Source organism: Leopardus geoffroyi, chromosome B2, assembly GCF_018350155.1.
Source record: "Leopardus geoffroyi isolate Oge1 chromosome B2, O.geoffroyi_Oge1_pat1.0, whole genome shotgun sequence".
Taxonomy (NCBI): Eukaryota; Metazoa; Chordata; class Mammalia; order Carnivora; family Felidae; genus Leopardus; species Leopardus geoffroyi.
In genome coordinates, this window is record NC_059332.1 from 1,519,015 (window position 1) to 1,545,671 (window position 26,657).

The 26,657-nt window shown below is 52.6% G+C and overlaps 1 protein-coding gene and 1 long non-coding RNA gene across 4 annotated transcripts; one reads left to right on the forward strand and one right to left on the reverse strand.

Annotated features, from left to right (window-relative positions):
- Positions 1-5,074: 5,074 nt before the first annotated feature.
- LOC123607919 lies at positions 5,075-8,910 on the reverse strand. Of its 3 annotated transcripts, none has more exons than XR_006716983.1 (4): positions 8,806-8,910; positions 7,372-7,449; positions 5,654-5,873; positions 5,075-5,338 (listed from the first exon to the last, which is right to left on the reverse strand). It is a non-coding gene; the product is annotated as an uncharacterized LOC123607919 (long non-coding RNA). The 3 variants fall into 3 exon arrangements; XR_006716985.1 differs by having other exon boundaries at positions 5,625-5,873; XR_006716984.1 differs by lacking the exon at positions 5,654-5,873.
- Positions 8,571-25,464, forward strand: TRIM27 (tripartite motif containing 27). Its single transcript, XM_045497163.1, has 8 exons — positions 8,571-9,103; positions 10,122-10,217; positions 12,596-12,826; positions 18,774-18,796; positions 20,589-20,704; positions 20,836-20,868; positions 22,404-22,430; positions 23,879-25,464. Exons 1-8 carry the CDS (start codon positions 8,684-8,686, stop codon positions 24,472-24,474), a joined length of 1,542 nt encoding a protein of 513 aa, XP_045353119.1. The 5' UTR covers positions 8,571-8,683; the 3' UTR covers positions 24,475-25,464.
- Positions 25,465-26,657: the final 1,193 nt, after the last annotated feature.

A 26,657-nucleotide genomic window follows, 5' to 3' on the forward strand; every position in this document is an offset into this window, starting at 1 on the left:
GCCAGGTCACGATCTCGCGGTCCGTGGGTTCGAGCCCCGCGTCGGGCTCTGGGCTGATGGCTCAGAGCCTGGAGCCTGTTTCCGATTCTGTGTCTCCCTCTCTCTCTGCCCCTCCGCCGTTCATGCTCTGTCTCTCTCCGTCCCAAAAATAAATAAACGTTGAAAAAAAAAAAACTTTGTGGGGGAAAGTCTGAGGACACTTCTTGGGTTGTAACCCTTTGGTCTCTTGCCTGGCTCCCTAAAATCCCTCTCTTTTCAAAACTGTTACGTTGTCTCTACTGTATTATCTGCCTACAAAGTAACAGATGCTTGCAGTCAAAATAAAACACACATCGCAGAAAAATGAAGTTAGAAAGCAGACATCAGTCAGCATCTATGCCTCCTTCCAGTCCTGCTGACCGTCACTCCCTTCTTAATTGGGGTTAAATTTCCCTACGTATTTCTTTAGTGTGTGCACGTGTGTGCTATTGTCTTATGAAAAATTAATTCATTCCACACAATGTACCACAACTTCTTTCTAACATAGCAACTACCAGGGATGTCTTTCCATGTCGGTACACACATGCTTTTTAACGACAGAATAACATCGAGCATGCACCGTAATTTTTAAACTAATACATTTTTGATGATTTTTTTCTGTGCTGCTTTCTTTTTAACTATTTTGGTTCTCCCTTTCTCACTAGACAAAAAAAACACAAACAAACAGGCTAGATTTGAGTAGTAAAATAAACCTGAAAATAGCAAGATAAATGCTGGCTTAGAATGGAAGTGTTCGGACTCTGAGGAATGCACAAACTGTTATCTCCGAATGGAATATCTCAGGCTTCTTTTACTGTTAGAAGAGATTCCAGAGCCTGTTTATAAATGGACCAGTATCTCTCAAAATCAAAGTGTAAATTTCTGGAACAAAACTCACTCCTTTATGCAGGCAAAACCATCACTGAAGTTTGAAGTTTAGAATCGAATACCCATTTCTCTGTGCTGAAAGGGTGCTTCACATCCTTGAGAATTCATTCGTGTCCTTAACACGACTTTTTTTAATTTGCTTTGGATAAGGAAGGTGTGCACGTGGTACCAAACTCAAAAGCTACAGAGGACTTTTCACCCCAACGCAGAAAGGCCCCCAGATTCCTGGGAGTCTGATCACTTCTCTGCAGGGATTTTTGTGGGCCTGGCCAGCCCCCCACCGTGCTGTTTGCACCCCTCCTGGCCCCTCTACATCAGCCTGAGGGCAAAGGACAGAAGGCGAAGAGGGCCGTTCCTCGTGTGTCACTTTTACACGCTGCCCTGAGGTGCTCACCCAAGATGAGTGGTGGCAGTGCAGTACCGGACTTGGGACACTTGGAATACTTGTGTTTTCCTCATCTTGCGTTCACGGTCGTTGTGCAGTAGGGAATCTGGCCTCACCTAAGGAGAGGTCTGGCCCTCATCTTCTCCTGGAAGTAAGCTGTGGACGTAGGAGGTTCCCCTAGGGACAGCAGCCCCTGTGGTCCCCTCCCAGCACCTGCGACAGACAGACAGACAGACAGACAGACAGCGTGTGCCCCCAGACTCAGCGCGTGGCCCACACACTCCTTGGGTTCTCTGCACAGGCGCTCCTGGCTTCGGGATGCAGGACGGTGTTGCAAAATGAAGACACAAGGACAAGACAGGCCCAGGGAGGCTTTGGCCGCAGCCATGTGTCCCGTGCTATTTGGAGTGACTTCAGAGAGATGGGTGAAAGGCAGGAGGCTTCATAAAACTCTGAAATCGGGTCACAGACATTGCTAACTCAGGGCTGGTGGCAGAAACTGCCAGCAGCCATTTTCACCTTCCTCCTTCTTTGCCTAGGAACCCAGATGTTTATGTTGGGCCAGCAAATGTGCCCAGGAAACACTGCCCGTCCCAGCCTCCTTTTGCAGGTGCCCAAGACATTTCAGTGAAAGTTGCCGTGGAGAAGGGCGTTGGGAGTAGGATCCTCGAAGACCCTGTGATGATTTGTCCCAGTTTATCTGGGGCGATGTGATGCGGTGTTGGGGTCTGGGAGCAAATAGTCAAGAAAGAATCGTGAGCCATTTCAGTACAAAAAGGTGGTTTCATGAAAGCACGAGGACAGGACCCGTGGGCGGTTGTGGGGTTGTGAGGAGTCACAGGTTACACACCCTCAGGTTGGGAGGGGGTCAGGGACAGCGTAAGTCTGTAAGGAATTTGGGAGCAAGCTTCCCGGGGCCTTGAGGGGCTAGCTGCTGTTAGGTCACTGACTACAGTGGAGCGACACCTGGGTCCTGAGACCCTCCCGCTGTGTATCAGCGGCCATGAGCCTGGAGGACGATTGCAGGCATATACCTTGGGGGGGGGGGGGGGGTAAAGGAGGTTCCCAGGGGAATTTTATATGTCAAAGCGGATGTTGGCTGATGTCCAGCTAAGGTTGCCTTTTGCCTCCAGCAAAGTAGGAACCTGGGGGCCGCTGAGCTTCCAGAGGAAGGTGGCTGTTTCAAGTACTTGTCGATGGGCTGCAATTGTAAGGAAGTTTAATTTTTCTGCACGTCTTTTGCCTTTGTTCTCCACATCCTGGGACACTTCCTATTCGAATAATGCTTTGTGCAGATTTTTGTGTGAATGTAAGTCTTCATTTCTCTGAGATAAATTCGCAATAACAGACACATTTGAGACTCCAAACCGTAGCAGCCATTTGGTCCCCTCATAGGGGAGGCGCCCCCTGACTGCTCCGTATAAAATAACACCCCCAGGGGCGCCTGGGTGGCGCAGTCGGTTGAGCGTCCGACTTCAGCCAGGTCACGATCTCGCGGTCCGTGAGTTCGAGCCCCGCGTCGGGCTCTGGGCTGATGGCTCAGAGCCTGGAGCCTGTTTCCGATTCTGTGTCTCCCTCTCTCTGCCCCTCCCCCGTTCATGCTCTGTCTCTCTCTGTCCCAAAAATAAATAAACGTTGAAAAAAAAATTTTTTTTAATAACACCCCCATCACTGCTCCCTCCGTATCCTGACTCCTTTTTCATGGCATCTTCCACACGCTGCATTTATTTCTTGGTTTGCTTTTTGCCCACCTTTCTTTCTAGAAGGCAACTCTGAGCACAGAACTTTATTTTGTTCCCTGCAGTATCCTGGAGTCTGGAAGACAGTCAGGCACATCCTGGCCACTCAACAAATATTTGTTGAATGAATGAATGAATGAGCGAATGAGTGAATGAATGAATGAATCCCAGACATCTTTCCATATTCGTGTACTAAGATGTAACTCATTCCTTTGGGTACCTACATAGTATTCCGTGGCGGGTGTGCATTCAGTGACTTCCATCAACCCATCCCCTCACGAAGCCTATTTATGTCGGTTCCAATGTTTTACAAACCCAAACAATGTTCGAATTACAGTCCTTATACAATCCATCATCTCTGTGCAGAGGGGGCAGAAGTGGACTGGATGGTTCAAAGAGTATGTGTATTAAGATTTTTTTAGCCATTGCCAAATTGTTCTCAACGATGTTCTCCCAGCCTACACCCCGCGTTGTCCTAGAATGCCTCATTCTCACCAATACCCAGTATTGCAGTTTTCTAACCTTTACTAATCTCATAGATACAAAGCATCGCATTTTCTCTCATTGACTTTGAGTGAGCTGAACTTTTCCCATGTTTATTAACCAGTTGTTCCTCTTCCTACACTGTCTTCTCAGCGTTTTCTTTTTGTCTCTTCTTACTTATATTTGTGAAAGTATTTTGTCTCTCAAGGAAATTCATCCTTTGTGTTATTTGCTAAAAGTACTTTTTCCTAGTTTTCCTTCATTATTTGACTATTTGCTTGAGAGGAGGGGGAGGGGCAGAAAGGGAGACAGAATCCCAAGCAGGCTCTGCACTGTCAGCACAGAGCCCGCCCTTGGGACTCAAACCCACAGACTGGAAGGTCATGACCTGAGTTGAGATCAAGAGTCAGACACTTAACTGACCGAGCTACCCGGGGGCCCTGATTGCTCAGCTGCTTAAAGGTACTTTCCTGGGGGTGCCTGGATGGCTCAGTCGGTTAAGCGTCCGACTTCAGCTCAGGTCACCATCTCGCGGTCCGCGAGTTCGAGCCCCGCGTAGGGCTCTGGGCTGATGGCTCAGAGCCTGGAGCCTGCTTCCTATTCTGTGTCTCCCTCTCTCTGCCCCTCCCCCGTTCATGCTGTGTCTCTCTCTGTCTCAAAAATAAACAAACGTTAAAAAATAAATAAATAAAGGTACTTTCCTGTACAGAAGTCAGTCGATTTTTACTTTTATGTAACCAAATGTATCCATTTGATGGATGGCTTCTGGGTTTGTGGTCCTATTTAGAAAGACCTTCCTCTAGACAACATTTTTTTTTAATCTTTTTTTTTAAAAGAGCTTTTATTGATTTGTTTTTTAAAATTTAAATCTTTCACTGATCTCAAATATACTTTGGTGTAAGAAGATGAGATTTTTCCCCCAAACAGGATCATTTGTTGAAGGTAGGACACCAGTCTGAACTTTCCCTTTTATCCAAACTGAACTCTTCCTCTGATTTGGGTCCACAGGCCAGCTTCTATTCTGTCCCATTGATCTGGCCATCTATTCCTTAATTATCCTAGCCTTGTGTTTCTCCTGACTGGTCTTTATTTTTATTTTCCAGACTAACTTTGGTGTCACATGCTGAAGGCAGATAAGAGGAGCGGAGGAAGCAGAAATACCTTAGGCATCACCAGGCCCTACTCAGTTTGGAGCCCAGAGAAAGAGCAATCCAAGAAGGGAAGGGGTCAACCCTGTCAAATGCCTCAAAACCTGTAAGGTAAAGACTGAGGTGTCCTCTGGGTTTAGCTAGTATTAGGAGCTCATATTTAGCAGCTAGATTGAGTAAAGAGAGTAGGTAGGAATTTATTTTAAAATAAAATAGCTTAGGGGCACCCAGGTGGTTCAGTCTAATAAGCATCTGACTCTTGATTTCGTGCTTAGGTCAGGATCTCACAGTTCGTGAGTTTGAGCCCCCACATCTGGCTCTGTGCTGACTGGTCCTCCCCTGCTGGCTCCTGCTTGCGAGCATGCTCTCTCTCTCTCTCTGTCCCTCTTTCCCTCAAAATAGAGAAAAAAAGAAAAAGAAAATTGTTTATTAATAAAAACTGTATATTATTAGTTAGGGTTCGTTTTAGTTGCATATGCAGACAATCCAAGTAAGTGGCTTAAATAAGACAGTGGCTTTAGCGGACCAGGAAGCCTGCTGCAGACACTGTGCATTGTGTAAGGACCCAGGCTTAGTCGCCTTCCCACTGCACCCTCCTAGTCGGCTTCTGGTGTTCCAGATTGCTTCCTGGTCCAGGACAGCCGCTCAAGCTCCTATCGTCTCGTGCACATTCCAGGCTGGAAGAAGGAAGGACAAAGGTTAATCCCAGGGTCAGAGGGCAGTTTGTTAGGCTCTAAGGGGAAGCCTGGAGGCCAGCACGGAGGAGGCCATGCCCCGCTGTGGGGAGGGTCAGAGGCCTGTCTGCCCCACTCCCCGAGAAGCCCCAGGTGGCACGCCAGGACAGGAAGCTCCTGGTCAAATCAGGAAGGGAGCCCCCAAACCCTGCTTCCAAGAATCCCTGCCCCAAGCAAGGGATTCTCCACAGCCTCGTTAACAACTGTCAATAAAAGGCAGAAACCCAACCCCAGGGCGTGCAGCTAACAGGCTTGCACCCTGTGTCCTCTGGCTCTCTCCCTACAGGCAGCTCTCTCCATCCATCCCTGTCTCCGGCTCTCCCAACTCTGTCTTCAATAAACTTTCCTGCTGTGTTGCTCGGTCCACTGTGTTGCCTCTTCCCTTGAATTCTTTCTCCTGATGAGACCAAGAACCTTTGGTGACATCTTTGGGCGGGGCTGGGTTGAGGCCCCAGGGCCTGGAGTCGGCCCGGTTCACCTGATAACAACATATCCACAACCAGTTGGACAAGGTAACACTGCCTTCAGGAGGTACTTTCGCACTGGCAGCAAAGGGCCCAGGAAGTGTCTTTTATTGAGCACATTGCTATCTGGAATAAAACTGGAAGGAACGAATGGAGACTGGCTGTAAAATATTATTCTGTTCAGACAGAAAGGCATTCATTAAAATAAATATGTGTCCCAGAGCCCCAAACTGGAGACCAGGAGGTCAGTTTCTTCTGCAGAGATATTTTTACAATCTTTAGTTTTCAATACTTAAAAGTCATTAAAGTTTCGTATAAAACTCTAGATTCCTGCATTCTCTTGAGCTAAAACTTTGGCAGTATGCTGGGCCTGCATTTTCAACGGCAATCTTTGGTGAGATAGGAGAGTATCTCCTCTCTTGGAAGGGACATCTGTCCTACAGTTAGTCACTGTCCCCATTTTGCCTATTGGTTCCTGGTCTGGGCTGCCTAGTAAATTCCCCTCTTGCCTCTGGGCGCCTGGGTGGCTCAGTCCATTAGGCCTCTGACTCTTGATTTCCGCTCAGGTCATGGTCTTGTGGTTCATGGGACGGAGCCCCATGTCCGGTTCTGTGCTGAGCATGGGGCCTGCTTAAGATTGTCTCTCTCTGCCCACCCCCCCCAACTCACACTCTCTCTCCTTTCTTTCTCTCTCCAAATAAAATAATTTTTTTAAAAGTCTCCCTCTTGCCTCTAATAGGCATGTGTATTTGAACACTGGTCCCTTTACAACAGAATAAATAACAAATTATTTTCAGTCTGATTAGAGCAAGTCGAAATAGAGAGCATAGACAGTCTGGAGAGGACTCTCCTCTTTGAAGTACCTTAGGGTCTGGTATCAGTTTCCTATTTATGAAGTATGTTGGGCTGTGTGAGGGCTAAAGTCACTTCCTACTTTAAAAGTATGCTTAAGGGGTAAAATGGGGAAACATTGGGTGGGGGGATGAGAAAAGAAAGAAAGAAAAAAGTATGTCCTGCTTTAGAACTTTGATAGAGAGGTGAGGGTTCCATGCAAGGGAGGTGAAGTCTCCGCCTAGAAAATAGCCAAGTGCTCAGAATCTGAGGTTCTGCGTGAACGTGGGAGACTCACAGGGGAAGAGAGCCGTCAGTGTGCTGTTTGCTTAGGTTACACTCTGAGGAGGGGTAGGATCGGTGAGCAGGCCTGCAGAGGGCTGTGGTGGGCACCGCCTAAGCCCTAAGAAGCTGGGTTGGGGTTGTGGCTTCCTGAGAGGACAGTGAAGGTGTTAGTCTGCGGTGGAGGCCAGAGCGCTCCCTGGAACCTGGTGCCCAACGGTGTGGACAATGTCTGGGAGGCAAAAAAAAAAAAAAAAAAAAAAGGGTAGCTTTGAAGATTTGAGTGAGAAGTGACAGAATGAAAGGGGCATTTGGGGGCTTTTCTAAGGAGGAGTCCCATCCTGGCAGTGTCAGTAGGGAAATTACTGGAAATGCTCAGTCACCTGGCTACTAACTCACCTTAAAACGTCTACAATCTGACAGTGTTGAAATAACTTCGGTCAAGGTGTAACAACGGAAATTAAAATAAAGAGAGGCCTGTAGAGAGAGAAAGCAAGGCGAGACTGTCCGGATTGAATGAAACCAAGAGGATGAGGACAGTAGTGAGGAAAGAGCAAAGGAGACCAGGAAATCCCAAGGTGGGCGCACTTGTCCAGTGGTGACCAGGAAGGGGCAGGCTTGCGGGTTTCTAGCCGATTCTGTGCCCGGTGAGCACTTTTGGTGTAATGGATAAACACCCTTATGGCTAAAACACTAAACGGGGTGGGCTCCCTCCTTGTTGGGCTGTGGTGATCATTCCCATTTCTCCGGAGAGGATGCTGAGGCTCTGGCGGTAAACCCGCTGGCTTGGGAACAGTGGGAAGGAGCCGAGGGGCATGGGTCTGATTCTGTGTTACAGAAATGTTGCCAGCACACAGGTAAGACTTCTTTTCTGGAAACAAAATTGCGAGGGTTCCGGCTGCTCGCATGCTCCAGTCTCCTGGAAACGCCACAACTGTCCTCGCCAACCCCACCCCCCACCCCGGACCCCCACCCCCGCCCCCCACAACTAGGCTGAGGCCGAGGGCCGGGCAGGGACCCTGAGCAAAGCCCGGGTGAAGGTGGGGGGTTCCAGGCTCAGGGAGGGGAGGTCCAGGCCCGGGGAGGTGGAGTGGTCCAAACGTGGGGAGGTGGGTGGAGGTCCAGGCTCGGGGAGATGCGGGGGTGGGTGTCCAGGCCCGGGGAGGTGGAGGCGGGGTCCAGGCCTGGGGGGAGGGGGGTCCAGGCCCGGGTAGGTGTGTCCAGGCCCGGGAAGGTGGAGGGAGTTCCAAGCCCGGGGAGGTGGATGGGGAGGGAGGTGGATGGGGAGGGAGGTCCAGGCCCGGAGAGGTGTGTGGGGGCGATCCAGGCCCGGGGCCGCGGGAGGCGAGGCGCGCACGGACCCGGGGCGGTGAAGGCGCGCGGGATCCCGGCCCAAACCCCGCCCCCGGGCCGCCCCTTCCGCTCGCGCCGGGATCCGCTCGGACGCGGCCACGTAGTCCTGCGCGCCCCGAGCGCCGGCCGCGCGAGTCCGGCCCGCGGCGCCCCTCGGCGGCCCCCCCCCCCCGCCCCTCGCGCAGCCGCGGGACCCCCGCCCCACCCCCTTCCGGCCCCCCGGCCTCACGCCCGCTCGGCCCCGGGGGCGCGCCGCGGCGCAGGGAGGGCGCGGCGCAGGCGGGGGAGGCCCAGCGCGCGCGCGCCCCGGGGTCCCGGCCCGGGAGGCGCCGCCCGGAAGCGGGAGTGGGGCCGCGCCATGGCCTCCGGGAGCGTGGCCGAGTGCCTGCAGCAGGAGACCAGCTGCCCCGTGTGCCTGCAGTACTTCGCCGAGCCCATGATGCTCGACTGCGGCCACAACATCTGCTGCGCGTGCCTCACCCGCTGCTGGGGCGCGGCGGAGACCGACGTGTCGTGCCCGCAGTGCCGGGAGACCTTCCCGCAGCGCCACATGCGGCCCAACCGGCACCTGGCCAACGTGACCCAGCTGGTGAAGCAGCTGCGCACCGAGCGGCCGTCGGGGCCCGGCGGCGAGATGGGCGCGTGCGAGAAACACCGCGAGCCGCTCAAGCTGTACTGCGAGGAGGACCAGATGCCCATCTGCGTGGTGTGCGACCGCTCCCGTGAGCACCGCGGCCACAGCGTGCTGCCGCTCGAGGAGGCGGTGGAGGGCTTCAAGGTGAGGGCCGCGCGGCGCGCGGACAAAGGCGGGCGGGGGGCGGGGGCGGGGGGCTTCCTCCTCCCCGCCTAGAAAATGGCTGAGCCGGACGCGGGCGCCGCAGCCGTCATTTCCTCCGCGGAGCCCCGGCGCCCGCGTGCGGGGGAAGCCGGGGGTCTCCCCGTCCCCCCCCCACCCCCGGGCACTTCCCCGCGGAGACGCGCCCCCCCTCCCTGGACCGAGCGCAGGATGCGCGTCAGACCGCGGGCTCCGCACACGGATCGCTCGCGCGGAGCACACGCGCACGGTGACCGGCAGGTGCGCGTGCCTCCGTCTGCGCGCGTTTCCCCCGTCCCTGGCCTGGGCTCCGGCCTGTTCTGGAAGCTCACGGAAGGCAGCGGGGTCCTTTCCTGCTGGAGGCAGTTGGGAGCCCCGAGGCTCCGGAGTTAGCAGCTACTATGGAGGTTGAACGAAACAGCACGAGTGGGTGGCCCTTGTGAAGCGTCGAGCCAGCACGCTGGCACAGCCAAACAGCCACATGGAAACAGTGTTGAGTGTGACAGTTGTCAGGCTATGTGTGGGGAACGCATGTGCTGTTGTCCGTGTGTTTGAGGGCTGCGGGAAAGGCACACGAGCAATGGCCTGTGTGTGTGGGTGAAAGTGACTACGTTCATGCATAATTAGTCACTAGCCTTTACGGTGCTTTCAGGTACATTATTTTTCGCTGGCGATAACCTTCGAGGAGGCTGCGAAGGTAGTGGTCAGGGCATCTTCTCAGCGTGCGCCTCTGAAGAGCCCCCGCTTACCCCTAAGCCTCCACTCACCTTTCCGCTAAAGGATGCCTTCCTGGGATAGGCAGGCCCCCCGCAGGTTTAAGACACACACACTGACTGCCAAAGAGAGGAGTGACCCCCTGTGCCCTGGGTGCGGTCCCAGGACAGGCTCTAACCAGGGAATGTGGTCTCGTGTGGGTATTAGGCACAATGGCCATGCTGAGGTCTGCCTAATTTCCAACTGTGCCACTTTTTGCTTTTGCCAGGAGCAGATCCAGAACCAGCTGGACCATCTGAAAAGAGTGAAAGACTTAAAGAAGAGGCGTCGGGCACAGGGGGAGCAGGCCCGAGCTGAACTCTTGGTAAGGGAACTTGGAATTCACGGCTGATATCGCCACTGCTGCTCACGGTGTCTCTTGTGAGGCTGTTACCTCCCTTGACGTGTCCAGTCAAGTCATCCAGAACTTCTCGATGCAGATGAAACAACCCCACATGGCAGCTGGGGACTCACCTGGGGAACCCAGGGGTTCCCACATTTGGGAAGAGCTGAGGTTGGGACCCCTGGAGATCTGACCTATCAAAAGTGTAACCTGTTAGTTTTGTGTACATGGGGTTGATCCTTGACGGCACTGATACACGTGGAATTCTTGGCCATGGTTAGCTTCCTTTGGTGCCATTCTGCTGACAGTGGCTTACGAAGTGGCCTCAGCAACCGACTGACGTCCTAATTTGTGATCAAGATGTGTGTGTGTGTATTTTTTAACAGCCAAAACAAAATAAACTAAAAGTACAGACTTTTTTTTTTTTTTTTTTTTTAATATTTACTTATTTTTGAGACAGAGCACAAGCAGGGGAGGGTTACAGGGAGAGCGAGACATGGAATCAGAAGCAGGCTCCAGGCCCCAAGCTGTCAGAGCCCATTGTGGGCTCGGGGCTCGAACTCCCAAACGGTGAGATCATGACCTGAGCTGAAGTTGCTTAACCGACGGAGCAAACCAGGTGCCCCCATAGACTTTTATGATATATACTTCTATATCCACCATATAGGTGCTTGAGTAATTTTTTAAAACAGTAAATAAAATATTAGAAATTCCCTTGGGGTGCCTGGGTGGCTCCATCGGTTGAGCGTCCGACTTTGGCTCAGGTCATGATCTGTGCCGACAGCTTGGAGCCTGGAGCCTGCTTCAGATTCTGTGTCTCCCTCTCTCTTTGCCCGTCCCTGCTCATGCTGTGTCTCTCTTTCAAAAATACATAAAACAATTAAAAAAAAATTTTTTTTAAGAAATTCCCTAGAGGTGCTTACATCTGAAAGGCAAGTCTTAGACTAGTAGAGTCTGGCACCATCTTGTGAAATTTTGTCAGTCCTGGACAGGGAACTTGTTAGGATGCCTTCAGACACCGCCGTTTCCTCTGCCCACACAATCCTCTGAGACCTCAGCTCCCCTTGCTTGAAAATAGTTCTGATGGATGGAGAGGGTCCTAGTGAGCCTGAGTGGACTCAAGTCACCATGCACACAGCCATTGTGTCCCCTGGGGGACGGTTGTCAGAGGGGAGGAAGACCCATCTCTGAGAACCAGGACTCTTGCACATGCTTCTTGGCCCTGACACTAGCCAGTTGGGTAGATGGAGAGAGTGATACGCCCTCCCTGGACCGGTCTGCTCCTCTGTGAAATGGGTAGGCTGGCCTCGTGGTTTTTCAGCAAGGCTGGTACTGCTCTCTCCTCCCCTCCAGTGCTGTGTGGTTTGGTTGTCACTTGAGGAACTGAGTGACTGGGGAGGGGAGGGCAGAGATCCTGAATGTCCTGCAACGGGACAACAGGGTCATGCCAGGCAAACTTGTCCCCCCGCCAGAGTGCCAGTAACAACCCCTTTGAGAAGCACTGAGTCAGTTGCTCTTTAAGGTCTCTTTCAGCTTTAATTTTCCATTTCTAAGGTTACATTGTATCCTTTATATCTTTAAAAAACTCAGTGTAGCTAAGGAGAGGTGTGACCTTGTGGGAAGGATTTAAAACAAGCGTGTGAGCATCACTGTCCCACAGTGAGTGCTTAGGAATGGCGGTTAGTCGGATGCTTCACGAAGGGATAACCTCAAGAGTCTAGCTTAGAAAGCTTCTGTAAAGGGCCAGATACTAAGTATTTTTGGCTCTGTGGGCCGCATCATGTCTGTCACAACTGCTTAACTCTTGTAACTTGACAACAGCTAAGTACAGTATGTGAACGACGGGTGTGGTTGTGTCCCAATAAAACTTTATTCCACAGGAGTAAACAAAGGGAGTTGAGCACAGAGCTTTAAGGGAGGCCTGTCATTGGGAGGTGGGGTAGAGAAGGGAGGGCGGACTGGCTTTGGCAAACAGGTCTGCACCAGGAGGGAACACACCCAGAGCCAGGGAGGGGGTAGTTGATGAACACCCCTGAAGGACAGAAGGAAGGTACGGGTGACATGGGAAGGGCTTCAGTGACGTGGCCAGGGTCATGATGCAAGGAGTAAGTGTTCCAGTCCGTCCCCCGTACCTGACCCGTCACTTCCTGGCAGTCTTTCATGCCTCCCAGCCCCCTGCCAGGCAGGTATGTTCTCCTCTCTTACCTTCTGTGGCTTCTCCGTCACTGCGCGTGCTCCGCGAGAACACTGGGATGGGATGATGGGGGGGGGGGGGGGGCGCTGACAGTCCAGGACAAACACAAAGGGCGCTAGAAGAGAGCCTTCCCTCTCCTCAGTGCCCCTGCCTGTCCCCTGCGCAGAGCCTGACCCAGATGGAGAGGGAGAAGATTGTCTGGGAGTTTGAGCAGCTCTATCACTCCTTGAAGGAGCATGAGTACCGCCTCCTGGCCCGTCTGGAGGAGCTGGACCTGGCCATCTACAACAGCATCAATGGCGCCATCACCCAGTTCTCCTGCAACATCTCCCACTTGAGTGGCCTGATTGCCCAGCTGGAGGAGAAGCAGCAGCAGCCCACCAGGGAGCTACTGCAGGTAAGCGTCAGCGCACCTGTCCACACGGCCCGCAGGGAGCTCAGTGGGTAAGGGTCCTTCGTGGACAAGTGCTGTGATCACAGGCAAGGTTCTTGGCTTCTCTGGGCCTCAGTGACGCGATCGCCTGGTGTAAGGAGGGGTTGGGCCCACATGCCATGTGAAGACCACCCCCGTGCAGTATCTCGTCATTTTCACATGCACACACGTGTGAGCACAGCCAGCAAACGGTCAGCACTGGAGCCGGGGTCATTGGCCCGAGCCGCCCTGGGAGTCAAGCCTGGGGTAGGGCGGCCCCCCAGCCCAGCCAGACCAGGACAGAGCTGGTGTTCACTCCGTGCGTGTGGGTAGTCTGCTCTGGGCCAGGCACTGGTCCAGGCACGGGGTGAATGGTGCAGGGGCTCTCCTGAAATTCATCTCGTGTGGAGGTCGGACAACAACGGAGTGAACAGCGATACAAGAGATGTTGATAAATGCCGTTAAAAGGGAGATGGTGGCCCAGGTCAAGGGTCAGCAAAGTGCTCCCCTCCTGTTTTTCTGTGGCCTGCAGGCCCATTGTGGTTTTTACACTTGTAAGTGATTGGAGACCATCAGAATTTTACTTTGTGGCACGTGAAATTATGTAAACTTCTAACTGTGTCGTGTGCGTGTCGTTGGCACGAAGCCCCACAGCGCATCGTTGCTTTTCACTGCCAGAGCAGAGGGTGTACCTGTGAGACCCACACGGCTCGCAAAAGCAGAACAACGTGCTGTGTGGCCTTTGAGAGCTAGTGTCAGACTCCTGCTTTAGGATAAGAAGGCCTAGCCTCGAACCTTAATGAGCACCGGTATTTCATGGCCAGGGAGCAAAGGAGGACTTTGCAGAGGGAACACGCGGCCAGCGTGTGTGGCAGAACGTGACCAGGAGGAGGGAGGGGGACAGCAGGGTCCCACGCAGTCGAGGGCTGACATCCACCTGGTTTAAAGCCGTGGGCACCACAGATGCTCTTCTGTAGGAACACTGGACAGTGTGGGGCAGGACCCACGTAGGGGACAGTGGTCACTGGCAGGGTGAGGGACACCACAGGGGCGGGTGAGTATGTCGAGGAGTAAGACCATAAGGAGAGGCAGGAAAGTACTTGGAGGTGGGGTGGGGTCGTGGGGCTTTGCGGGGAGGGGATGCTTAAAGAAACGAGGTAAACAGAAGCAGAGTCTGCTGTAAGGATGCGGGTCGGGAACATCACTGAGGCTGTAAATCACTGCTGTCTGCCTGAGAGGGAGGGCAGAAGGGAAAGAGGACCGACGTGTGCATAGGAGTTAGTTCAGGAAGATCTTTGCGGGGACAGGAGGGTGAGGGGAGGATGCAGGCAGGGTGAGGCTGGGCAGGCGACCCTGGTGTCTCTTGTTCTCTTGACTTTGGAAAGCAGGATCCTCTATTGTTACCGAGCAGGAGTTTGGGAAAATGTGGGCTTTGGAGAATGGGGGGAAGGTTTTAAATAATTGTTTCAGAGTCTAGGAAGACCAGGTGCTTTGTGAGACGTGGGAGGGTCACTCGGTCGGGGAACGTCAGTTTATACTGGGGCCAGTCTGCCGTGTCGTGTGACGTTCTTTGAGACCAGACTGCTGGGGTACAGGCCCAGGGGAAGCTGGAATTTGCATGTATCCAGGATTAGGGCTTTATTAGGTGGAGTGGAGAGGTTTTTTTCGTTTTATTGGGAGAGAATTTACGTAAGTTCATCATTTCAACCATTTCTTTTTTTTTGTTTTTTTGTTTTTTATTTTTCATGTGTATTTATTTTTGAGAGAGCGACAGAGTTTGAGTGGAGGACAGGCAGAGAGAGAGAAACACAGAATCTGAAGCAGGGTCCAGGCTGTGAGCTGTGAGCACAGAGCCCGACACAGGGCTCGAACCGTGAGATCATGACCTGAGCTTCACAGAGTCACCCAGGTGCCCCCATTTCAACCACTTCCGAGTGTAGGACTCATGGGGGCACCTGGGTGGCTCAGTTGGTCAAGGATCTGACTCTTGGTTTCAGCTCAGATCATGATCTCAGGGTCATAGGATCAAGCCCTGCATCAGGCTGAGTGTGGAGCCTGCTTGGGATTCCCCCTCCCTCCCTCCCTCTCTCTCTCTCTCTTTCTTTCTCTCCCCTCCTCCTCCTCCTCCACTGCTTGCGCTCTCTCAAAAAAAAAAACTGTACATTCAGCAGTTTTTCGTAAACTCACAGTGTTGTTGGATCGTCACAACTCTGTAGTTCGGGAAGGCTTTCATCATCTCAGAGGGAAACCTTGTATCCATCCGTTGAACGGCCACTCACTCGGCTCTACCCACTGGCGACCGCTAGTCGGCTACATGTCTCGCGGCTTTGCCTGTTAGACTCCGGCGCCTGGAGGCCTTTTGTCTGACTCCTTTCACTTGCACACCTTGTTCTCGGTTCAGCTGTGTCACCGCTGCATTTGCTTTCGCGGCTGGGTAACGTTCCGCTGTGTGGACACGCAGCGTGTTATGTTTCCTCGTGCGGTATTCCGTTCGTGAGTTGGCGGACGTTTGGCGATTGGGAATGGCGCTCTGAACGGCAGCGCCTGACTCGCTTCCCGCCTGGTTGCATCGTGTGATCAGGGGCCACGTTCCGGTCTGAGTGGACGTGCTGCCAAAGCGAGCGCTCGGGGTTTTAAAAGTTATCATTACTTCTTAAGGCGGATGATTCTTGCGAGGACATTTTTGAAAGGATGGATCTGTTGAAGAAAAGGGCCGTGGACATGGAGGAGAGGGACAGGGTCTTGATCACGACCAGAGTGGCTACGGTGGACAGCATGGGAAAAGTGGGCTGAATCTTACTTCACAGGGAACTATTAGAAGCATTCCCCCTGAGGTCAGGCACAGGACAAGATGCCCGCTGTTGCCTGCCTCTACTTAACATTGTGTTGGAGGCTTTTGTTTGTTTTCTCACAATTTTTAAAATGTTTTGTTTATTTATTTTATTAACTTTTTTTATGTTTATTTTTGAGAGAGAGAGACAGACACAGTGTGAGTAGAGGAGGGGCAGAGAGGGAGACACAGAATCCGAAGCAGGCTCCAGGCTCCAAGCCATCAGCACAGAGCCCGACGCGGGGCTCGAACACACTGACCACGAGGTCATGACCTGAGCTGAAGTTGGACGCCCCACCGACTGAGCCACCCAGGCGCCCCTAAAATGTTTTATTTTAATGTTCATTTATTTTTGATAGAGACAGCACAAGCGGGGGAGGGGCAGAAAGAGAGAAGGAGACACAGAATCTGACCGTCTCCAGGCTCTCAGCTGTCAGCACAGAGCCTGATGCAGGGCTCGAACTCCCAAACTGTGAGAACATGACCTGAACGGAAACAGCCAGGTGCTCCCAGAGTAGCAAAATTTTCCTAATTCGATATGCTGTTAGCAAAGATGTGGGAGAGAGAACTCCTGTGCTGGTGGGAAGACCAAGTGTTTGGCAGTATTTAACAAAGTATGTGTGCAATTAGACCTGTACCAAGGGTCCTTGCAGGAATTTACCTAAGTATGAAAATAGGTACAAAAATGCATACACACAAAGTTACACGATGTAACATTGTAATAGCAAAGTGCTGGGAAAAACCCACCTTCCAGACTGAGATTGGTTGAATCAATTCTGCGTGTGTACACGCGGTGGGATAGTAGGCAGCTGTACGGAAGAGGAAGGAAGATACCCATGAGACCCATGCACTGATGCAGTGTGTCCGGGAATGTGTTAAGTGGAAAAGTGCAACATGCAGCATATGCTACTTTCTGTGGCAGAAAAAAGATAATTGAAAATCATGTATCTGCTTATTTTTGCAGAGGAAACCATGGAAGGATAAACAGGTGGGGGAAATGGATGGAAAGGGATAGGGTGAAAAGTGACGGAGACTCTGGCCAAGTCCGAGTTTTTAGCACCAAAATAAATAAGAACAGTGATGGATTAGAGCCTGTTAAAGTAAGAATATATGAGTCCACACTACTAATAAATAGGAGGAAACTACTCTTTCCAGGTGAATGTCGATTAAGTGACATGGGAGGAATTTTGGGGCGCCTGGGTGGCTCAGTTGGTTGAGTGTCCGACTCCATCTCAGGTCATGATCTCAGGTTTGTGAGCGTGGGCCCCGCGTCCCGCTCGCTGCTGTCAGCACAGAGCCCACTTCAGATCCTCTGTTTCTCTCTCTCCCCCTCCCCCACTTGCACTCTTTCTCTCAAAAATAAACAAACATGTCAAAAATAAAATGAACTTTGAAACTAGAAAAGGACCAGTTAACCACCATCATAGAAGTTAATTCAGACTGTCGTTATCAGTGGATGTTAAATCTAAGGGAGGAAGTTTGAGAAAGATTGGAATAGTAACACAATTTCAAAGTATCACTTTCACATTGCTTACTAGTTACAAGAGGAAACACAGTACCTAGCCAGTGATCAAAATATCGCCAGTAAGGGGCCAGGGAATATCATGTGTCTTTAGGAGGATGCACCTGTATACACTCCTCAAGGGGATACAGCCTGGGTTTAATCACGAGGGGAGTGTCTGAAAGACTACAAAGGACAGGCGACATTCTGGCGTAACAACCAGTGTCAGTGTCGTGAAAGCAATGCTGGGGAGCCACTCCAGATGGAAGGTAGTGTCAGGATAGCTGAATGCGGCGAATGGTCCTGGGTTACTAGGGGGAGGGGACTAGCTGTGAGGAACTTTGTTAAGATGAACAGTTGGGGCGCCTGGGTGGCTCAGTTGAGTGTCTGACTTCGGCTCAGGTCATGATCTCCTGGTTCCTGGGTTCGAGCCCTGCGTCGGGCTCTGTGCTGACAGCTCGGAGCCTGGAGCTGCTTCGGATTCTGTGCCTCCCTCTCTCTCTCTGCCCCTCCCCACTTGCACCTTCTCTCTCAAAATAAATCAATAAACTTAAAAAAAAAAAAAAAAAGATGATTGGGGGTGCCTGGGTGGCTCAGTTGGTTAAGCGTCTGCCTTAGGCTCAGGTCATGATCTCACGGTTCGTGGGTTCAAGCCCCGCGTTGGGCTCTGTGCTACCAGCATGGAGCCTGGAGCCTGCTTCAGATGCTGTGTCTCCCTCTCTCTCTGCCCCTCCCCGGCTCATTCTCTCTGTCTCTCTCTCAAAAATAAATAATAAAGATTAAAAAAAAAAAAAAGATGATTGGTTAAAGAAGAATATGGACTGTGGGTTAGATAATTGTTGCATCCATGTTCATTTTCTTGGGCTTGATTACTGCGATTGTGTAAGAAAACATGCTTGTCCTTAGGAAGTACACACAGAAGTATGAAGGGGTAAAGGGTATAATGTAAAGAGTGATCTCAGATGGTTCTGAACATAAATGCGTTCATAGTGATTTGGTGACAAGTGTACATGAGCTATGTACTAGCAGTTGTTCTGTGTATTTTTTTTTTTTAACTTTTTTTTTTCAACGTTTCTTTATTTTTGGGACAGAGAGAGACAGAGCATGAACGGGGGAGGGGCAGAGAGAGAGAGAGGGAGACACAGAATCAGAAACAGGCTCCAGGCTCTGAGCCATCAGCCCACAGCCCGACGCGGGGCTCGAACTCACAGACCGCGAGATCGTGACCTGTCTGAAGTCGGACGCTTAACCGACTGCGCCACCCAGGCGCCCCTGTGTATTTGAAATTATGTGACGATAAAAAGTCGAAGCAAGTTGGACAAGTGAACAGTTGGGGTGCATGGGTGGGGTACTTGACTTGGGAAATTTGATCAAGATGTCCTTGGCCGGTGGGGCGGGAGCCGGACAAAGGAAATGCTGGGACAGCAAATGGTGTGCCTCCTGGTTTCCTTGGCCCGATTTTTAGCCTCTTGACTGGGTTGTGTCCACGTCTCCCTGGCTTCTCACGGGAGGGCCAGCCCATGGTTGGGTTTTCAACAGACATCCCTGAAAGAAAAGCGAAGTTACAACTCCTCACACTTACCTTCTCCTTTCTCTCGTAGGACATCGGGGACACGTTGAGCAGGTACAGTGTTCTCTCCCCCCAGTGTCCAGTCGAGTGCAGGATGGCGTGTCCCTCACACCCCTGAGCCCCGAAAGGAGCCCAGAGCCTCGGAAGGATATCTTCCCCAAGTGACGTGTCCTGCCCGTCTCTGGACTGAGTCACTGTGTGCAGAGAGCCACACGGACCATGGATCTTCTCAGTAAAACTCAGGAATTACTGACAAATTGTGAGGGTGAAGGATGGAATGGTGCTTGTGGTTTGTGAGGACGCGTCTGGGGACCTAGTGAAGGCTCCCAGGGGTCCAGTCGCTTCTTACGGGTTGCAGAGTCCTGTCCCCGCCACCCCTCCTGGTTCCATAATGGGGAGAAGAGAGTGGCTCAGGGTTACATAATTACTGCCCCGTTCCGGGGATCCCGGCCTCATCCTCATTACTCCTGGGCTGTGTCCGTAATGGGGAGTGAGGGAGAGCTCCCTGGATGCCAGGCCAGGAACGAGCAGGGGCACCCCCGTGTGGGCAGGTGTTTGCAGGGCAGACAGTGAGGGCCAGTGGGCTGGGCCTCGGGGACACACTGTTTGGTGCAGGGGCAGAGACTGACTTTGAAGGAGCCGGACGATGAAGCTGCTTGACATGCTGAACGGTGAAAACCTCTGGGGGGCTGCAGCTGGGCCGTGAGGGAGCACTCCCCAGGGGCCCCGAGGGAGCACTTTGGAGCCGCATGAGGGAGCAGTCAGGAGCTGTGAGGGAGCACTCGAGGGGCCCCGAGGGAGCACCCCAAGAGCTGGGGCAGGGCCTCGTGCGTCCGTGGAGTGACTTGGCTGGGAGGCCATGTGGATAGAATTATGTTGGTAAAATTGCGGGTTTTGAGGAGATGGATTAGAACGCGTCCAGTCCCAGCCACGTGGCCCCGGTGATTACGGCCCTTACTTGTTGCTTGTGCTGTTTGGTGCCACAGTCCATCCTGGCCCAACCTAGGGAGAGCAGGTCCTTCAGAGCCCAGCACCTCGTGACGTTCGTGTTTGGGTTTGGCCATGGGAAGTAGGGAACCCAATATCTCATTGGCTCAGGGCTTAAACATGATACAGCGTGTGTCGCCGTGTAAGAGACGTGCCGGTAGGTGGCCCGGGGCTCGTCTGCTGGTTTCCTTGCCTTCGCTCTTCTGTGGTGCCCAAGTTGTGGTCCTGGATCTTACAGTCTCAGGTGGTTGCTGGAGCGCTAGCCAGCCACACTCCTCTTAAAGCAGGCTTCTCAATGGGCACAAGACCCTTCTTCCGTCTCATTGGTCAGAACTCAGCCACAAGGTCACATCTAGACCGGGCAGCCAGGAACCCAGGAAAGCTCGGAAGATGGGAGAAGGGGTATCTGGGAGGCAGTTGGCAATCGGTTTTCACCATAGACCCCCCCCCCCCCGCCAACCCCCGCAAGCAGGGAGCAGAGTGGGCACCTCTCCGAAGATGTTCTCCCCGTGTTTGGGAACCTGAGGGCACTGGGTCATCGTCCACCGTGAAGCTCAGGTCTTGGATGGAGTCTGGTGCTTTCTGGCAAGGCAGCCTTGTGTTCAGTTCAAGTGAACCTTCCTGAGGACAGGCCATTTGAAGATCCCTGAGCTACGTGCTGTGGGGGGTTTGGAATGAGCCAGATGTTTCTTCTGCTCTTGTCGAGAGGATCACAGCCTAGGAGGGGAGCAGGGAAAGAGTTGTGGTGGCTGCTTTTAAAGACCGTTTGCCAATGTAACCCAGGCTTTGTCTGGGATCCTGAAGTTGTGGGGTTGGGGGACGTATTTACTCATTGTTTTGTTTTGTTTTTTTAACTTAGAGCCGAAAGAATCCGGATCCCTGAACCTTGGATCACACCTCCAGATCTGCAAGAGAAAATCCACATTTTTGCACAAAAATGTCTGTTCTTGACAGAGAGTCTGAAGCAGTTCACAGGTAATGCAAGCAGAGAGATCCTCTGGGGGAAATGGATTCATGCTCTGAACATCTGCATATTGCCTGAGGGGAAGATCGATATTCCAGCCAGCTGTGGGATATACACTGAATGTCTTCTTTTCTCCCCTTAGAAAAAATGCAGTCGGATATGGAGAAAATCCAAGGTAAATATGTACATTTACAGGGCTTTTGATGTTGTAGTTTCCTGGGAAGATGAACATCTACTTAAAAAAAATGTTGTTTTAATGTTTGTTTATTTTTGAGAGAATGAGAGACAGAGCACAAGCAGGGGTGGGCAGAGAGAGAGGGAGACGCAGAATCTGAAGCAGGCTCCAGTTTCTGACCTGTCAGCACAGAGCCCCACACGGGGCTTGAACTCACAGACCAGAGATCATGACCTGAGCCCAAGTCGGATGCTTAACCGACCGAGCCACCCAGGTGTCCCATTTAATAATTTTTTTTTTTTTTAATTTGAGAAAAAGAATGAACAGAAACTATGCCAGTTGTACTTGATGTGAGCCGGTATTTAACATTATAACTTCTGCCCGTGGGCACTGCTGCTGACCACGACGGGGGGGTCACATGGCACCTGCAGGGCAATGGCGGGAACAGGGTTTCAGGAGTCAGGCCACCCAGGGCCCAGCTCTGGCGCTTAGGAAGGATTCCACACTGTAGTTTCCTTGTCTGTAATGTGAGGAAAATAGTTCTCACGTCACAAGGCTGTAGAACTAAGTTAGTTACCATTTCTAAAGCCTTTAGAATGGGGCCTGACACATGATAAATCCTGTATTTTTGTTTACTAGATAAAGTGTTTTAGGTATTTAAGAGAAGCCCCTTTAAATGTAAAATTTTCTGGTCACGAGCCACATTCAGTTAGGAGCTGAGTTTATCCTAAATGCTAAAGTTCCTAGGTGGTCTTGTGGGATCCGAAACCCTTATATGGAAGTAAACCCTTTTCTTGTTTATTACAGCTTACAGATCCCCATAGTCTCTGGTGGTTTCCTGTATGACGTATGCTAAGACCTTGTTTGCATTTTATCTTTTCAGATACACACTCTTTTGGCATCTTAGCAACACTTAGGTAGGGGACACCCAGTGTCTTCCACAAGCAGACAGATAGGGAGAAACTCTACCAGAGACTGGAGGATCCCAGAAGTGGTCAGTTCAGTGGTCAGTGCAGACCTGACCTTCCTTGCTGTGGCTCTCCTGCCACTTAAAAGGCTCGTGAGAGCTCATTTGTGAACTTGCTTTGTCCACTGTGAACTGCCTTTCAAGTGAGCGGTCCTGTTCTCCCAGTATGGTGGCGGCTGTCACGCAGCCCCTAGAGCAGAGGCGGCTTGTGGAAGCCAAGAATTCTGCACTGTTTGAACATGGAACCGAGTTTCCCCCTGCAGAGCCAGCTGGCCCACTTTGGGGTGGGGTCCTTGATCTTGGCTCAGTGTGGCCCCATTTGCTACCAGCCTCAGGCACATGGTTATCCTTCCCACCCACAGTTCCCAGCCCCCCTTCCCCTCGGATTCTTGCTTGAACGATGGAGTCACGTGCCCTGTAGAGAACTCTGTGCATGATGGCAGCAGGGATTCTGGGCTGTGTAATGAGGCCACGGCTTCATGGTGACGGTGACCAGAGCCCCTTCCGTTAGGCATTTCTTGGAAATACTCACATGACGTCCATAACTTTTTCTCTCTTGTTCTTTCAGAATTGAGAGAGGCTCAGTTATACTCAGGTAGGTGATGGAGACCAAACTGTATGGAAACAGTAAAAACCCTAAAGCCCAAACTACTGTCGTGAATGATTTGAGAAATTGCCTAAATTTGGGCTCTTCGGGTTATGTGTGTAAAAGTGATAAACACAACCAGATAAAAACCATTGTCTCTATGTGTTTGCAACGTGTTTGCTTCCTAAAATGCCCCAAAGCTGAAGCCAGTGGAGGAAGTGGAGGCCAGGAGCTTGAGAAGCCTCTCCCCCTTCCCACCGTGCCCTGTGGCTCTGCGGCCCAGCCTCGGGACCGCCGTGGGCTTCCGCTTAGTGAGCCCGGCTTTTGTTCTCAGCTGGGGGTCCAGGAATGTCGGGTCCTCCCATCTTTGGGCGGGAACTGAACAAAGCCCCCTCCCCATCACCGGCACTGTCACCCAAGGGTCAGGGGACTGGGTCCCAAGGACCCAGACGCACTGCATCATGGGTGTGTGCTGTCTGCAGTCATGTGCACCCCCCCCCCCCCCTCAGGAAGACAGGTGCTCTGAGCACAGCAGGTCTACGTTCGTTGCTGTTGGCCACTGTGATCCGTATTCCACTGTTTCAGCAGGTTCTAAGCGCATGCCTCGCGTGTGTCCTGCCCTGTCTGACACCACGCAGGGTGCCGTAGAGGGAACAAAAGAGCAGGAGACACTGTTCTGCCCTGGAGTTTAGTGTCTGCTGGGAGGAGGTTCAAGGCACACCCACGGCATGGCAGACAGATGAGTGTGCACAGATTGTTGAACCACGAACCCAGTGTGGGCCCAGGTCATCTCCCCGGTTGCCCATCATGAAGCTTTCATGGGAGTCCTTCAGCCTGCCTGGGCTGTGGTTTGGAGTTTTCCTCCCGAGCAGGATTTGACAGGCGTGTAAGAGCCCCTGGCGGTTCAAAGCGGGAAGTCCCCACACGGCAAGGTGCACCCAGGGATTTGGCATGGGCGAGAAATCATGTCGGGCCTAAGGGAGGGAGAGGGTGATGGCACGGCTGGCTGACAACAACGTTTTGATGAAGATGTGGGTCTTGCACCGGACGTTAAAAAGAGATGACTGGGGTTTTTTGCACGGTTGAGTAAGGATACAAAAGAGTGATTGGAAAGGCGGGCAAATTGGTAACAGGATTGCAGTCCCTTATTCACATACCTCGGATCCCAAAAGCTGTCTGGGAGATTCAGCCGATAATGGGTAATGTGGCTTAAGATGTAGAAGAAAGGGAATGGAGGTAAAACCTCGGCACTTTCGACATATCTGGGCTTGGAAAGGTGATGAGCTAATCCAGAGTCATTTGGGGGATGTTGAGTGCAGGATGAATTTGAGGTGAAGGCAGCCTACAGGGGGCGCTCGTCTTCTCCCCTTGGGGAGCTGGGGGAGAGGCCAGGAGCCCTCCAGGCGCTCTGCGGGCCCGTGGCTCACCTGCCCCTCGCCTCCCCTCTGTCTATGCAGTGGACGTGACTCTGGACCCGGACACGGCCTACCCCAGCCTCATCCTCTCCGATAACCTCCGGCAAGTGCGATACAGCTACCTGCAACAGGACCTCCCTGACAACCCCGAGCGCTTCAATCTGTTCCCCTGTGTCTTGGGCTCTCCGTGCTTCATCGCTGGGAGGCACTACTGGGAGGTGGAGGTGGGAGACAAAGCCAAGTGGACCATCGGCGTCTGCGAAGACTCGGTGTGCAGAAAAGGTGGCGTGACCTCGGCCCCCCAGAATGGATTCTGGGCCGTGTCCTTGTGGTACGGGAAAGAGTACTGGGCTCTCACCTCCCCAATGACTGCCCTCCCCCTACGGACCCCTCTCCAGCGGGTGGGGGTTTTCTTGGACTATGACGCTGGCGAGGTGTCCTTCTACAACGTGACTGAGCGGTGTCACACTTTCACTTTCTCTCATGCTACCTTCTGCGGGCCCGTGCGGCCCTACTTCAGCCTGAGCTACTCGGGGGGGAAGAGCGCGGCCCCACTCATCATCTGCCCCATGAGCGGGATCGATGGGTTTTCCGGCCATGTTGGCGACCATACTCATTCCATGGAGACTTCCCCTTGAGGAGGTGAACTCAGGCCACCGGGGCTGGCGGCCGTGATCCCACCCCGCGCGGCAGGCGGCTTGCTGCCTCGCCGCTTCCGTTGTCTCAGCCGGACGCCCTTAGGCTCCCCAGGTCCTGCAGCGGGACGCGGGGTGTCCACGTTCTCCACCCTCTCCCCCTTCCCGTGCAAATTGTGAGATGTGTTGACACGTGCCAGAGTGCCCAGAAACAAAAGCCGGACGTCCACCTCCGTTCAGCCCGTCCTGGAGGGGAGAGAGTGTGGACGGCCCTTGGAGAGCCGCTGGGGACACTTCACCGGGGCTCCGCCCGGCACCCTCTGTTTTGGCCCCACAAAGCGGTCACGGATATTTGCTGTTTTCTGGGCTGCGGCTCCTTTTTAAGAACCTGGAGAGGAACCACAGGGCCCTGCCAGCATGGCTCCCTCGATCCCGGGTTCTCCTTGGGGAGTCGTACCTCTACCCCGTTCCCATTCTGCCGTAGTTTTATTAACTCCATTAAAGAGGCCTCTGTGTGTTTTGATTAGTTACAGTTATTTTACAGTAACGGTGGGAAATGGCGCCACCTCTGTTATGAGAGAATGTTCTAATCAATGTGCTCTTTGCCTCTGTCTGTTCCGAGGGCTTTGTCTGCTCCCTCCATTCTGACCGGTGCACATCGTCCAGGATAATTTCCTGCCAACACTATCCACTGTCCCCAGATCCCCCTCACACTCCCATTTGTGGACTGACGGTCAGTCATACCCCATCCCTGGAGTGGTTCTGAGGCACTATTCCAGGGATTCATTGACTTTTTGCCTCCTTTTCTCCATTTCCTGTGGGGAATGACCTTTCTCGTATGTGTACCATTGAGGGGCAGCTCTATCCCCACAGCCGTCGGGTCACGAGGCTAAACAGATCACTTCAGCAGGCCCCCACGATGGCTCTTCGTCCTCCTTTCCTTTGGGTATATGCCCCTCTGTTTGAAAATAAAGTGACCATGGATGTTGTTTACATTGTTGTTGCTTTCCGGGTCTTGGTAGGAGTGGGTACAGATGTTGGGGTGGGGTTGAAGGGGTTGGCTCTCGGTGAGTTCCCTATGGGTCCGAGTCCTGGTCTGGCCAGTGTTTTACTTCCACCTGGATGATAAAACAAGTTTGGGTGCCACGTCCCTGCTTCCTAACGGTGCCGAGAGAGCAGTGTCAGCTGTTCACTCTTGTAAGTTCACCAGGAAAGGGTTCTCGAGTCCTTCTCTTTCAAGTTTATTTATTTTGAAAGAGAATGTAAGCAGGGGAGGGGCAGAGAGGAAAGACAATCTCAAGCGGGCTCCGCACTGTCAGTGCAGAGCCCAGTGTGGGGCTTGAGTTCACGAACCGTGAGATCATGACCCAAGCCAATACCAAGAGTCGGACGCTTAACTGACTGAGCCACCCAGGTGTCCTTCCCAAGTCCTTTTTATAGCTGGCGGTGGGATAATGCAGCAATGCTTGGCATAGATCAGAGGGCCCAGAACTTGCTTCCCGGCCCAGAACCACCAACCTAAGCCCTTGGGGGTACAAAGGTCACCACGTACTGAGGAGGAAAGATCTGGCTGAGAGAATAGCTTTGTTCCAGGGACTTGGGTCATTTCTGCTTCTGGACACGGCCTCGAGAAGACAAGCCCTTATGGTCTGTACTCAGTCCTGTTCCCAGCGTTGTTTGGGAAATCCTATAACTAGGGCCTACAGAGAGGGGCTTCGACGAGGGTGTAGGGTATGTATGTGGAGCACCACGAACTAGACAGACCAATGCACAGATAGTTCTTGAATGTTCCTAACAACCCTACAAAGTGGGTACTATTGCCCTTACTGTACAGATGCAGAAACCGAAGCACGGGGTGAATGGCTTACCCCAGACACAGCTGGGAAGCCGTGGAACCGGGACTCACACTAAGATGGAATGCTCGGCCGCACGCACCTGATCGCGGCCCTCTGCACATGTGGATTCTGCTTCCCCGCGTGGGAAACAGAGCGTTGAACAGAGGCCTTAGTGGCGCTGGTCCGTCGACCCGGGGCACCTGCCTTCGGCAGGAAGGGTCTGCAGCTGGGAAGCTGGGTGGGGTCCCCACCAAAATTGCATTCCAGTGTCACTTAATTTAGCCCACTGGGGCAGGGAGGAGGAATACAGGCCCGCCAAGAGGGCACCTGTGGGTATCCAAGAAAGAGTGT

What these genes read in the sequence shown, in the direction of transcription:
- TRIM27 (XM_045497163.1), top strand. Translation starts at nt 8,684, where the DNA reads ATGGCCTCCGGGAGCGTGGCCGAGTGCCTGCAGCAGGAGACCAGCTGC. An exon ending in AGGCCCGAGCTGAACTCTTG is followed by an intron (nt 10,218 to 12,595) that starts GTAAGGGAACTT and finishes TCCCCTGCGCAG; the next exon opens with AGCCTGACCCAGATGGAGAG. An exon ending in ATCGGGGACACGTTGAGCAG is followed by an intron (nt 18,797 to 20,588) that starts GTACAGTGTTCT and finishes TTTTTAACTTAG; the next exon opens with AGCCGAAAGAATCCGGATCC.